Source organism: Emys orbicularis, chromosome 5 (genome assembly GCF_028017835.1).
Source record: "Emys orbicularis isolate rEmyOrb1 chromosome 5, rEmyOrb1.hap1, whole genome shotgun sequence".
NCBI classification, from domain to species: domain Eukaryota; kingdom Metazoa; phylum Chordata; order Testudines; family Emydidae; genus Emys; species Emys orbicularis.
The window spans coordinates 83,541,014-83,554,632 of NC_088687.1; the positions used below are offsets into that span (position 1 = coordinate 83,541,014).

A 13,619-nucleotide genomic window follows, 5' to 3' on the forward strand; every position below is an offset into this window, starting at 1 on the left:
TTCTTTCTTTTTAATGACATTTACCGGATCAAAACATGCTGTTAATTCGATCAGAAAGCTTTACCCTCCCGAACAATGCCACAATAATTTCTCCTGAAGTTTGTTAAATTGACCAAAATTAGGCAAATGAATAGGGGGTCTGTAGGCGACTCCTCTTGCAGGTGACACCGAATAATGCACTCTCAGACCAGCTGCGATCTCCTCTTTATTTGCCCCTCTTTTCTTTGACCCGCATTATTAAAATTTAGGCCCAATGAAACTATTCATACATTTCAATGGGACATTTTCCTATAGGATAATAGGCTACAAATTGAGCCTCTCCAAAGGGGGGAGTAGGGGGGTAAAACAACAACACACAGACACACACCACACAAAAAGGACCGTCGTGTGCCAAAGGCTCGCAGGAGCCTCCCTGGGCCTGCAGAGGGGAGGAGGGGGAAAGGGGGGGGGATCGTGTGCCAGCCCCCAGTCCCACACCTGCCGGGATGTCCCAGCACATAAAGCGGTGTAAACAAAAACCCTCGCTGCCATCTCTCATAAAGATGGACGTGTCACCAAGTCGTGTGAGAAAAGCCTGAGAACAAACGGGGCCACTCCGTCTCCAAGGGCTCTCCCTTGAACTGGGCGGAACAGCCTATTAAGGGCTTACTTAATTACTTTAATGACTCTGGACAGGCTTTAAAATGCAGTCAGCGCTTGGACAGGGGAAGAGGGGGGGCTGCCTGGGATTTGTAAACAGGCGATCGTGTGAGAGACCAGGCGCTTGGAACTAAAGAAGAGAGCTTGTGTTCACACGCTGCTAGCGCGCCACTGCGCTCTGCTTGCTGCTCCCCTTAGTCCTGTTGCCATGCAAATGTTATTCTGGGGGCGATCACGTGTCCTTTGAAGGTCCACGTGGAGTAACAAAGCTGATCTGCCCCCTGCTAGCCCCCTGGACTGAAAAAAAAACCTTTTTTTTTACTCCTTTAAAACTGATCTTTAATGCATACATTCCCCAAACTGCTCTCCCTAATCCTAGGGAATCAGGCAGGCCATGAATACACCGAGTCTCCCCCCAGAAATGATCGCTTTATAAGCAGCCCTTTGGAGGCTAGGGGGCTGCAATGCACCTGAGACTCTTGAGAAGACAGCCGTTCCCTTCTGCTAGGCTTTCCCCAGTGGTGTGTCTTCCCAGGATGGCCTCTAAACTAAAGGAACGGAAAGTAAGTTGGAGCTAATCCTTGCGCACGGGGGTTGCCGGCTGCTTTCCCAGCCGCGACAGAACGACGGTTTATTTGTAGTCTTTTCAAAAAAGCCCGGGCTCGTGTTTGGTTTGGAAAACCAGAACTTAACACTCAGACCCATCCTCAGCAAGAGCACTGCTGTGGAGATCAGGTTTGGTGGGGGCCTCCCCTGTGCAGTCAAGCAGGGCTGGAGGAGCGATCGCTTCTGGGGCCAAAATTAACCTGGCTCTTTTAAAAAAATAATAATCTAGTGAAATTGATATGCGAGTGGTTTAGTGAAGGTCAGATCAAATGTCTGACGTTAGAATAACTTTTTTTTAAAGGTGAATATCTCTGGATAAAACTAGAAATCAAAGGCTGTGGGGAGTTTCTCTTTGCGTTTTGGGATGATGTCTGCTCATGTTTCAGACGCCTTGTTCCATGTGTCTGTCTGCACATTGTGTGTTATAGAGGACTCCAGTGTCTCACAAAGTGATTGAGAAAAGAAGGAGGGATCGGATCAATCGCTGCCTCAATGAATTGGGGAAGACCGTGCCAATGGCTTTGGCAAAGCAGGTATGCTCCAGCTGCTGGCTAGAGCGCTGAAAAGTGCGTGCCGTCGTTACCAAGGGGGACGTGACACATAGTTGCATGTTTAAGGATGAACATATGTAGCTGCAATGACCTTCTTTGGTTTGGAATGACTCTTGTGAGGGAGGTGTATCTGGGAAGTAACTGCCAGGCTCATACAGTCAGCAAAGGAAAGTGGCTTGCGTGTCAATGCTCCCTGGTGCTTCCTCCCTGACCGGCTTTAGGATCCATGGGTTTGGTGAACTCAGCAAGAATAGTTCTGGCTCTGGTTTCCCCCAGGCGTTTCATGAGGGTTTTGTCTGTGTGTTTCAGAGCTCTGGGAAGTTAGAGAAAGCAGAGATCCTGGAAATGACTGTTCAGTATCTGCGAGCCTTGCATTCGGCAGATTTCCCCCGTGGCAGAGAAAAGGGTAGGTACAACGCTTAGCGTCTTGGTGCCCGTAGTGATCCGTGCACGTTTGGCACACAGGGGGAAATCTTACTGCAACCACGGCTGGTTCTGCAAGCACTCCAGGGACATCCCACCCTTTCACAGCGTAAATCACATTAGCTACAACCAGAACTGCTGAGGAGTGGGTGGTTGGAGAATGAAATAATCTGCGTACTGGTTTAACTGGGCTGTGTTAACATTCAATGGCTACACGTGCAGGTCTCAGTATCTCCAACACTCAGAGAGACATTGTGGGCTGGAATTTTTAAAACTCCCTTAGGCAAAAAGCAGCGGGGTCAGGGCCTGACCCGTTATCCTGTTCCGTTTCTTTCCAGCAGAGCTTTTAGCTGAGTTCGCCAACTATTTTCACTATGGATACCACGAGTGTATGAAGAATCTAGTCCATTACCTGACCACAGTGGAACGGATGGAGACCAAAGACACCAAATATGCTCGGATCCTGGCTTTCCTGCAGTCCAAATCTCGCTTTGTCACCGAACCCATCTTCACCACTCTGGGATCGCTCCCAGAACCGGACTTCTCCTACCAGCTTCACCCAGCTCCGGAGTGCCCGGCTCACAGTCCCAATGAGTCTATGTTTCAGCAGGGATCCGGGGCTCCGTTTTCCTGGCATGGTCCTGCCAGAAGCCCCACCATCCCTTACCTTCCCAACGCAGCCATGCCCCTCCCTAACCCCGGGCAGCAACGCAACACTTTCCTGTCGTCAGTTCAAGGTCTGGACAGACACTATCTCAACCTGATTGGTCATTCCCACTCCAGCACCTTCAGTCTGCCCCACGGCCAGCATCCCCCCTCTGTGCTATAGAGACTCGGCCTGCGGGCTGCATATTTATGTCGGGGAAAGAGTAAATTATCCACAGTCGCATACACCATACATTCACTTAGTAAGCGCTAGTGTACAAATGTAAATACATATGATTGTGAAGTTATAGCTCGGAATAAATGATCACTGGGGAAGGTTAAGGATGTTTCCAGAGTGAGATGCTTTTGCGATGCGTTATTTATCCAACCTGCTAGCTTGTCCTTGCACGCTTCGGGTCTATGTGCAGGGCACAAACCACGTACAGCGCTTGGAATAAATGTGATGTAAACTCTTTGGTCTGGTTTCCCATCGGCACTTGGGGGAAATAAAACCAACGGAAACGGCTGCGATAAAGGGTTGGGGAGACGCGTGTCTCCAAGCGTTGGGTCTAGCGCACATGGTGCGCTCTGTCGCTAGCGTGTTTATGGTGTGCCGCGTAACTATGCGGAATTAACACGTTGCCTGTTGGCACGGCGGGCGAGAGAGGCAAACACTGCGGTGTTTCGGTGTTCAGGTAAACCTCAGTTCACCGCACACTCTTTAAAATACAGTAGCGTTCATGCGTCTCCCAAGAGCCCTCTGCTTTATCAAGCGTCGATATCGCCCATGAAATCATATTCAGAAAAGTAGCTTTGAAGTTGTGTGTGTATATACATGTATTTATATAGAATCATGGACGGTATGTGTATACACACAGTACACGTGATCCTCAGAGACAATGAGCGGGACCAGTGCATGCTTGTCTCACAAACATCCCTGTATGTAAATCCATGCTAATCTGACATTGTTACAGTTACAATACAGCAGTATTAAGGCTGCAAACGAAACACTTTTAGTACAATTATGAAGATTCCTTGAGGCGAGCTAATAGACAGGAAGGAACCAGCCTATCCATTTTCCCCAAGATGTACGGGTGACCTAACTCCAACGGTAAGCAGAAAAGGAATTTTGTTGTTGTTGAAGTCGGAAGGAATATTTTACTAGGAAGGGGCGATTTCCCTTCTGTCTTATCCTGGAATTTCCTTATGGCCATTTATCTCCTTAGGAGGAAAATAACAGGAAAAGATGTGGCCTAAAGAACAAAGTGAGATTAGACTCTGTAGCACTTGGCGTATCACAGACAGTAGTTTAACAGGTGGAAAAAAATACACACAGAAAAAAGCTCAGGAGGAGCCGAGCCTTTAACGTTGTCCCACAGACTCTGGCTTGTATAGTGGCCAATGCCAGATTTTTTCTCTTTACATTCTTCAATAAAATCGCCATTTCACCGCGTCGGAGCTGAGTCCTCTGTTCAACACGGGAATATCAGGCGTGTTTTTAGGTGCTGTAGGGAGGGCTCAGTGACACTGCAAAGAGATACGCTTCCTTAGTGACGGGTATTTCTATGGAGCTCAATTTTCGTTACAGAAGCATCAAAACAGGAGGCGTGGAGAGGCAAACAAGCCTCTCAGCATGAGGAGCAAATCTACGGGTTCACTGTCTAGAAAGGCAACATTGGCATCCAGGCAAACAAGAGTTTAGCTAATAGTCCTTTGCCCAGCCATGCCTTCCTTTTGAGCTCTTGGGAAATTTCAGCAGTTTCAATTCTCCTACCTCGGCTGAGTCAGTGAATAAGAACCAACCTCGTCTGTGCTCTGACAGCAAATGGTTTCTTACACGTGATTCCCGATGCGAGTTATTAGTATTTTTCCTGTGGTTTGCACTCCCCGATCCGTTGACGAAGATTAAATTAACTTATTCCATTGCACGCTGCAGCCTTGAGGGAGATCTGACCCGGAGTGTTTACTGAGGTCATGGAATGGGCTGACCCACAATTTGTAAACCATCAACTCCTTTATTCAGAGACAGACAAAAAGATCTTCATTACAATGAGTGAAAAGTGTCATGTGTACCTTCCATTTAAACTGTAAATACAGAAAAGCCTTGAGTTTCAGATTGACAAGAAAGAGGCCGTATTACAGGGTAAAGGGAGGAGAAAGACATTCTATTGCATTAGGATACATTTGGGACCTTAAATCCGAGCGAGGAAAGCAGGAAAATACCTCTTGCTAAATGTACGTAGGGCGATATGGGATAAACCAAATGTATTCAGCAGAAGAAGAATGGCTGGTGCCTATTATGAAAACACATGTCTTACACTCATTTTCACCAGCGCTTGATGCAGAAAATGAAGCAAGTCTTTCACGATTTTTATTCTGTGAGCATTAAGCCATTCTGAATCCTCTTTTGCACTGAAGCATTACAGATATAGTGTTACCCTGGAAATATAAATTATTAATATATGCAGCATTTTGGTCACTGTTAACCAAATTAGACAAAAACTTTCCTTTGCTAAGTAGATTTCCTCTCTGGGATTAGCACAGGGCCACCACGGTCAAAACTTTGGTCATTTACATATAATTTTGCAAACTTTCACTGGTCCATGACAGTCTTTGTACCTTGAATTTAGCTATTCTCGATTTTTTTGTCCTTCTCGTTTTCATTTAACTGTGGAGGATAAATCCTGCTTTGGATTGCCAATGACTTTAGGATAAAAGTCTCCCCCGCTTTCCCCCCGCCCCCTCCGCGTCTATCGCTCTCTGGAACCTCTCCCCGGTTCCCCAATCTTGGCCAAAAGTCGAATCTGAGCTGGTTTGACTTCCCATAAGATGAATAATGGCAGCTCGCCCCAAGGAGGGAACTGACTCCAACCAGACTGCGAGCTAAACGTGTTTTGCCCTCGCCCACAATGCCTGGCTTCGGGGCCCCTCTTTCCCTGTGCGCTCCCTTTAAGTGAGTTGTACGGTTTCCAAGAGAGCCCCCAACAAAACCCAGCCAAAGCTCGCGGTGATGTGTGCTGGAGGTGACCCATTGTGGAGCCGCTGAAAGGGACAATCTCTTATTTCTTGGGTTTCATCCTTGAGTGGGCAGGAATAAAAATAATCAGCGCCATGAAATCAAAGGGTCTCTCCATACAAGGGGGAACAAAGCTCCTCGCGGGAGCTGGGGCTCCGTCCCCTTGACTCTGCCTTGGCCGGTGGAGGACCCCGCCAGGTCGCCTGGTTTGAGCGCCCGGCAGCCTCCTTAATACAGAGGTCACTTGTGCTTTCAAGCGTCATTGAGCAAACAGAGCCCCGTGTTCCCTCCCCGCCTGCGCGCCCAGCACCGCGTCCCCAGCGGCTCGCCAGCCCGCACCTGCCCCGGCCGGCGGCCCCAGCGGGGAGGAAGGCCGGCCAGGAGCCGCCGCGCCCGTGGCAGCTGCAAGCAGGGTCCAGGCAGCCGCAGGAGATGATGGGCAGAGCGGATCCCCCCGGGGGAGACCCTGGCAAAGAGAGCGGACGAGCAGAAGGCGAGCGCACAGCGAGGCAGCCGGGGTGGCTGCCCCAAGCTGGTAGGAATTAGTTCCCTCCCCGGGCTGAGCTGACATTAACCGGCTCCTGGGAAGGCCAGATAGCCCCAATTCGACCTGTGGCACACACAGTCCCAGACACACATTCCTTCAGCACACACAGCCACAACCACACTCACCCAGAGCACCTTGACATCTCCCCACTTAGCCTTCCTCTTGTAGACCATGCAGCAGTGGGTCCTTTAATGATGTGATCTCTCTCTCTCTCTCTCTCTAAATTAGTAAATGGCCCCTATCACTGTAATATCGGCGCGCCTTATGACCATTAATGCTGTGATCCACACAACCCCCTATGAATGAGGGAAGTGCTATCTGCAGCATATAGGGGGGGAACTGAGCCAGAGAGGTTGAATGACTTGCCGAAAGTCCGCAGAAAGTTTGTGAAAACCCGCAAAATTGAACCCATATCTTCCCAGTCTCACACCAATGCCTTAGCCACAAGAGACATTTCCCCTCTTTAAAGCAAATGTTCATGAAGGATCACCTATCAACTGGCACCAGTACAATAACAATGTAGCATTCTCTATTTTATACATTCTGAAGCAGGTATTATATTGTGATCCCCTGCAGTAACGTCAAACATTGCACAAGAGAAAATCACTGACTCCATACACATGGAAACAATATGAGCGAGGACACCTCACTCACATGCATAGTGCCCTTCCCTGTCTCAGGAAATGATCATGCTGCTGATGGTGTTTGCCGTTCTATAGAGCTCTCTCTCCCATAGTGTTTGGCAATGATACAATAGTTCACATATCACTGCCCCTCTTTACTTCCCTGCCGAGGTATGAATATTTTGGCAGGGCTCCAATCATTTTCATCTGTGTTTCTGGATATCTTCATGCTAAGAGGGGAGGCTTTGGACATTTCTGAGTACTGCTGTAAGGAACATGGGTGCATTTTCCTGTAGACTATATTGAAGCATATGGGAGCTGGATTATATCTTTCACAAATGGCCAGCCCAAGTCAGCAGTGTACTGAGGACATAGCTAGGGAATGTTCACTGTCAAGCTGATATTCTTGTTTGTTAATGTTTGCTTTGGGACCGGGGCGGATGTAGCCTCCCAATTCAATGGGTGCCCAAAGAGAGACAGACAGAAATGCATAGCACATGTGGTGACAGATGGATGGACATGCAGATGGACTCAGGGAGCATCTCAGCCTCGCCATGCCCCTCCTGGGCATATCCCAAACATGCAGGGGAGGGAGGATGTGGTCCAGTGAGGGGCCTCAGCACGGCCTCAGCACAGGACCTGCTCTGTTCTGTGTGGCCACCCCACAGCCACCCATTTGCGGTGACAAGAGAGACCTCACCTGGGACATGGCTGGGGAAGCAGCTGTGCTCAGCATCCAGACCTGGCTGCTCAGAGCAGGAAGATGCCCCATCATGAGTCCAGCACCCATCACCCTCCAGTCTCTGCTGTCTGGAGACCAGGCCAGGCCTCCTTTCCAGCCCACAACCTCACTCCCTGTGTCAGGATACTGCCCTTCAGGCCTCTGTAGCAGTGTGCTTCTTTGACACTGAGGGTATGTCTATACTACCTGCTGGATTGGTGGGCAGCGAATGATCCAGCGGGGGTCGATTTATCGCATCTAGTGTAGACGCGATAAATTGACTCCTGAACGCTCTCCCATCTACTCCTGTACTCCTCCACTGTGAGAGGTGCAGGCAGAGTCGACGGGGGAGCGGTAGCAGTCGACTCACCGCAGTGAAGACACCATGGTGAGTAGATCTAAGTACGTTGACTTCAGCTACGTTATTCCCGTAGCTGAAGTTGCGTAACTTAGCTCGATCTCCCCCCTACTGTAGACCAGGCCATATCTGTGCAGCAACATGACCTGGAGCAGCGCAACCATGTTCTGTAGGTGGAATTGCACACAGGGTGTTTTGGCACCCTTGGTTTCATTATTTCTGTGGCTGTAGCTAAACCCATGAACCCCTGCTAAAGCCGCCCCTGCACTGGGACAATGCTGGCAGTTATACATATGTGCAGACACAACTCAACTTCTTATTATCTTTGCAACTGAAGTTGTTTTGCAGCAGTTCATATATGTAAAAAGAGGAATATTTTCCCTGAAAGACATTGCTTTTATTTTCACAAATTTCAAGACAGTAGAATCTGCATTAGTCATCTGCTGGGCTAAAAATTACCTTGGCTGCGAATTTGCCTCAATCATTGTACACACCTTTCCCTCATCTGGCAGCCTTTTGCTTCCCAGCCCTTCAGGTCTTCCTCTTTCCTCCCTCAAAGAGAGGAAAGTGATCAGGAACAATCAGCATGGATTCACCAAGGGAATTAATCACCTGACTAACCTAATTGCCTTCTATGACGAGATAACTGGCTCTGTGGATGAGGGGAAAACAGTGGATGTGTTATTCCTTGACTTTAGCAAAGCTTTTGATACAGTCTCCCACAGTATTCTTGCCAGCAAGTTAAAGAAGTATGGGCTGGATGAATGGACTATAAGGTGGATAGAAAGCTGGCTAGATTGTCGGGCTCAATGGGTAGTGATCAATGGCTCCATGTCTAGTTGGCAGCTGGTATCAAGCGGAGTGCCCGAAGGGTCGGTCCTGGGGCTGGTTTTGTTCAATATCTTCATTAATAATCTGGAGGATGGCGTGGATTGTACCGTTTGCAGATGACACTAAACTGGGAGGAGTGGTAGATATGCTGGAGGGTACGGATAGGATACAGAGGGACCTAGACAAATTAGAGGATTGGGCCAAAAGAAACCTGATGAGGTTCAACAAGGACAAGTGCAGAGTCCTGCACTTAAGACGGAAGAATCCCATGCACTGCTACAGACTGGGGACCGAGTGGCTAGGAAGCAGTTCTGCAGAAAAGGACCTAGGGGTTACAGTGGACAAGAAGCTGGATATGAGTCAACAGTGTGCCCTTGTTGCCAAGAAAGCTAACGGCATTTTGGGCTGTATAAGTAGGAGCATTGCGAGCAGATCAAGGGATGTGCTCATTCCCCTCTATTCGGCATTGGTGAAGCCTCATCTGGAGTACTGTGTCCAGTTTTGGGCCCCACACTACAAGAAGGATGTGGAAAAATTGGAAAGAGTCCAGCGGAGGGCAACAAAAATGATTAAGGGGCTGGAGCACATGATTTATGAAGAGAGGCTGAGGGAACTGGGATTATTTAGTCTGCAGAAGAGAAGAATGAGGGGGGATTTGATAGCTGCTTTCAACTACCTGAAAGGGGGTGTCATAAACATACAGCTAAGGGTAGCATAAAATCCCTCTTTACCCTGTAAAGGGTTAATCCCTCCTTTACCTGTAAGGGGTTAAGAAGCTCAGATAACCTGGTTGGCACCTGACCAAAAGGACCAATAAGGGAAGAAGATATTTTCAAATCTGTGGAGGAAGTTTTTTGTTTTGTGTTCCGTTGTTCTCTCCAGGTCAGCGAGGAACCAGGGCAGGGAAAATACATCTCCCTAAGCCATATCTAAACTAAGCATCTAATATTACAGAAATAGTAAGTAATAGCAAGAAAATGCGTTAGATTATCTTTTGTTTTAGCTTGTGAATTTTCCCTGTGCTAAAAGGGAGGTTTATCCCTGTTTTTGTAACTTTAAAGTTTTGCCTAGAGGGGAAATCCTCTGTGTTTTGAATCTTTTTGTTACCCTGTAAAGTTATCTTCCATCCTGATTTTACAGAGGTTATTCTTTTATCTTTTTTTTGTAAATAAACTTCTTTAAAGAACCTGATTGTTTTTCAGTGTCCTAAAGACCCAAGGGGTTTGATCTGTGCTCACTTTGTAACCAATTGTTTAGGATATTATTCTCAAACCTCCTCAGGAAAGGGGGTGTAGAGGCTTGGGGGGATATTTTGGGGGAAGTAGGGCTCCAAGTGGCCCTCCCTGAATGTTTGTTTAAATCACTTGGTGGTGTCAGCGATACCAAGGGCAAGGAAGGAATTTGTGCCTTGGGGAAGTTTTAAACCTAAGCTGGTAGAAATAAGCTTAGGGTTTTTTTTCATGCGGGTCCCCACATCTGTACCCCAGAGTTCAGAGTGGGGAGGGAACCCTGACAGGGGGTTCCAAACTCCAAAGAGAATGGATCTAGACTGTTCTCAAGTGGTAGCAGATGACAGAACAAGGAGTAATGGTATCAAGTTGCAGTGGGGGAGGTTTAGGAAAAACTTTTTCACTAGGAGGGTGGTGAAGCACTGGAATGGGTTACCTAGGGAGGTGGTGGAATCTCCTTCCTTAGATGTTTTTAAGGTCAGGCTTGACAAAGCCCTGGCTGGGATGATTTAGTTGGGGATTGGTCCTGCTTTGAGCATTGGACTAGATGACCTGAGGTCCCTTCCAACCCTGATATTCTATGATTCTATGAAAGCCCCATTCCTTTTCCAATCCCTGTGCTCCTATTAGCTCAATCCTTCCTAAGTTCCCCTGTCTTCACTCCAGCCCTATATATTAAAAAAAGCTTTCACTTTATTTCTGGAGACAGCAGTTATGTCTCATCAGCTTGGACCGTCCCTTCTCCACATCAGTGGATGTACAGACCAAAAGTCCATTTTATGAACAATGGCTGACAAAATGTGCTTTGACAGTTCCATAACTGGTGTGCATTCTTGTTGATTCTTTATTCAAGCAGAGAAGAGACAAGGATGATCTTAGTGTCATTTAACACAAAACAATCCCTAATTTATTTATATTATAGTGGTGGCTAGAGGCCCTAAGTTGCAGGCTAGCAACCTAACCACTAGACCACCCTTTTTCTCCTGCTACCCCACTCTCTGAGATAGGCAACTAGAGATTATTCAGATGTTATAGTGATGAGTGCCTCAAACATACCTACAATTAAATTAGATAGAGTGATCCCAGCACAGGAGGAAGAGGCCAACTGCTTCTTTGTGACTATCCAGGAAGAGTCTGCACCAAAGACATAGACTCTTGGAGACTGAAATATACTTCATTGGCCTCTCCTCCAGAAGGCAGGCCGCTGGATACAGACTTTTTGGTGGACAACTTCGCTATTCATAGGATAGCAGCTTCAGAACCTGATCTCAGTGTCCAGATCCAGCTTGTCTGGTTCAAGTGGGGATGGATTTTTTCCCTGGTTCGCGTGGTGATGTATTTCATCCCTAACTATTTGTCCATCTCTATAAACTAACCTTACAGAACTGGTAAGAGAATCAAGTCCTAAGGCTGTTTTGGAAACAACACTCCTGCCCACTTTTTATTAGATAACATGTAACAATGGCAAAATGTACCAGATGTATTTTCACAGTCACATGGGCAAAGTAAAGTATGGCATAGCACATGTTGACCTACATGCCACCCTGTACGCATTACCATGGCATGTAATGAAAGGATTGAGAGACTGATAGCAACTGGATGAAACTGAAAGTTCATATGTAAAAAAAGAGACTTTTATTTGGAAAGTTCAATGTGACTGAGACCGAAAATGTTAAATCCAGGTTCATTTTGAAATTAAACCCTGTAAGGCTAACTTTGAAATGACAGCAATACAAAATCTTTAAACATGCATGATATTTCATCACCTCTATTAAGATTAGTGCAGTTAGATTAACAATAAATGCTTTTTTGTTAACAGAAATGTATATTTTTTGCTTGTTCAGTGAAAAGTTGAAAGGTAGCTTCATTATTCATTACCGTAACAATATAAAAGCTTACAGTGCAGTTCTAATTCACACTAGGTACAGAAAAGCAGGCACCATAGTGCAGGTGCTTCACACAAATGCAGGGAGCTCAGTGATGAATCAGGGCCTTAACTCAACAAATATCCTCAGCTGGTGTAAATGGTCATAGCTCCATTGACTTTAATAGAGCTATGACAATTTACACCAGTTGAGGATCTGCCTCATGGTGGGTAATCAGAGTTACACCTGCTCTCTATTGTAAAAATATATTTTTTAAACTGCTTCTTACTCCTGTTGGCACTGCAGAGTCATCACAACTGCTGGGGAATGAGCTAGTTTCTCTTCCTGCTCACACCAGGGCCAAAACTCATTTGTACTCATTTACAGCTGTGCAATCCCACCAAGGTAAATTAGATAGTACAAGCCCATTGGACACAATAGAGTTATATTGGTATAGCTGAGGGTAGATTTGACGTACACTATGAGATAGCAAGCAGGGGAAAGAATTTGGAAAAGGAGCTACAGCAGGAATTAATCTTTTCCTCTATGATTTCCAAAATACATAGACAGCAAAGATCCTGCAAAACCAACACATCACGGGATAATAATGAACATTTTTATTTATAATGGATTTCAAGTGAGTAGCTGCAAGGGAAGAGTGTGTTCAAAGCAAACCAAAAAGAACTCCTCACTTATGGCAATACCTTGTGTAGACATGCCTGGCCAGATCCTCAGCTAATGTAAATCAGCAAAGCTTCACTGAAACCAGTGGAACTATATTTATATACATAAGAAGTCTCTTTAGTGGAATTACACCAGCAGTGAATTTGGTCCTATGTACTGAGTAGACAAATGACACATATTTAAGTGAGTTCAGAGATTTATTTAACCAAACCAACTAGGCACTTCCATGTTTATGAAAATGTATTTGTACTACAACAATACACAGATAATTCACATGGGCTAAACATACAACTGCTTTCAGCCTGGACTGTTCAGTGAAGTCATGTGCAGAGCGGCTGCAGAATTGGGCCCTCTGCCTGTTGTACTCTATGGAGAAAATACATTTGTAAGAAAAAAGAGAAGATAACTAAGCATGAAAATGTATGTTTATATTAAGGGCCAAATTCTGGCTAACACATACAAAGGACCTGATCCAACTCCCAGTGAAATCAAAGGGACTCATTGTCATTGCATCCTAAACAGCAAAAATCCACCTGGTACCTTCACTGAAAGTTTTATTTTCTTAAAAATTAGCATCTCTCTAAACTGCATCCTTGCCTCTGCTTTTCAGAATATTAGTTTCCTTAGTAACAGCTTGAATCACATTTTAAATAGAGTACAGTATTCGTTTAATACTCAGCTTCACTCTCTGCTCTCTCAGTTTTTATTATCCCCCTACAAAACAACTGGTAATACCGTGGGCAACTCATGAGTAGCCAAAAGACACAAAGCAGAGATCCACACTCCAAAAAGAAGCAAATGACTTAGCTGGAAGGATAAGCAGCTGGGAGCATGCAGACACCATTCTTCCTCTTCTACTCACAAGAATATTCTACATTATT

The 13,619-nt window shown here is 46.2% G+C and overlaps 1 protein-coding gene across 2 annotated transcripts; it reads left to right on the plus strand.

The window, feature by feature from the left end:
- The first annotated feature begins 1,175 nt into the window (after positions 1-1,175).
- On the plus strand, positions 1,176-3,048 carry HELT (helt bHLH transcription factor). 2 transcript variants are annotated; one of them, XM_065405842.1, is made up of 4 exons: positions 1,176-1,202; positions 1,674-1,778; positions 2,106-2,202; positions 2,558-3,048. In XM_065405842.1, exons 1-4 carry the CDS (start codon positions 1,176-1,178, stop codon positions 3,046-3,048), a joined length of 720 nt encoding a protein of 239 aa, XP_065261914.1. The 2 variants fall into 2 exon arrangements, with proteins under 2 accessions (XP_065261914.1, XP_065261915.1); XM_065405843.1 differs by having other exon boundaries at positions 2,561-3,048.
- Positions 3,049-13,619: the final 10,571 nt, after the last annotated feature.

Coding starts and splice junctions, on each gene's coding strand:
- HELT (XM_065405842.1), top strand. CDS start 1,176: ATGGCCTCTAAACTAAAGGAACGGAAA. Junction 1,203..1,673: donor CTAAACTAAAGGAACGGAAA/GTAAGTTGGAGC, acceptor TGTGTGTTATAG/AGGACTCCAGTGTCTCACAA. Junction 2,203..2,557: donor CCCCCGTGGCAGAGAAAAGG/GTAGGTACAACG, acceptor GTTTCTTTCCAG/CAGAGCTTTTAGCTGAGTTC.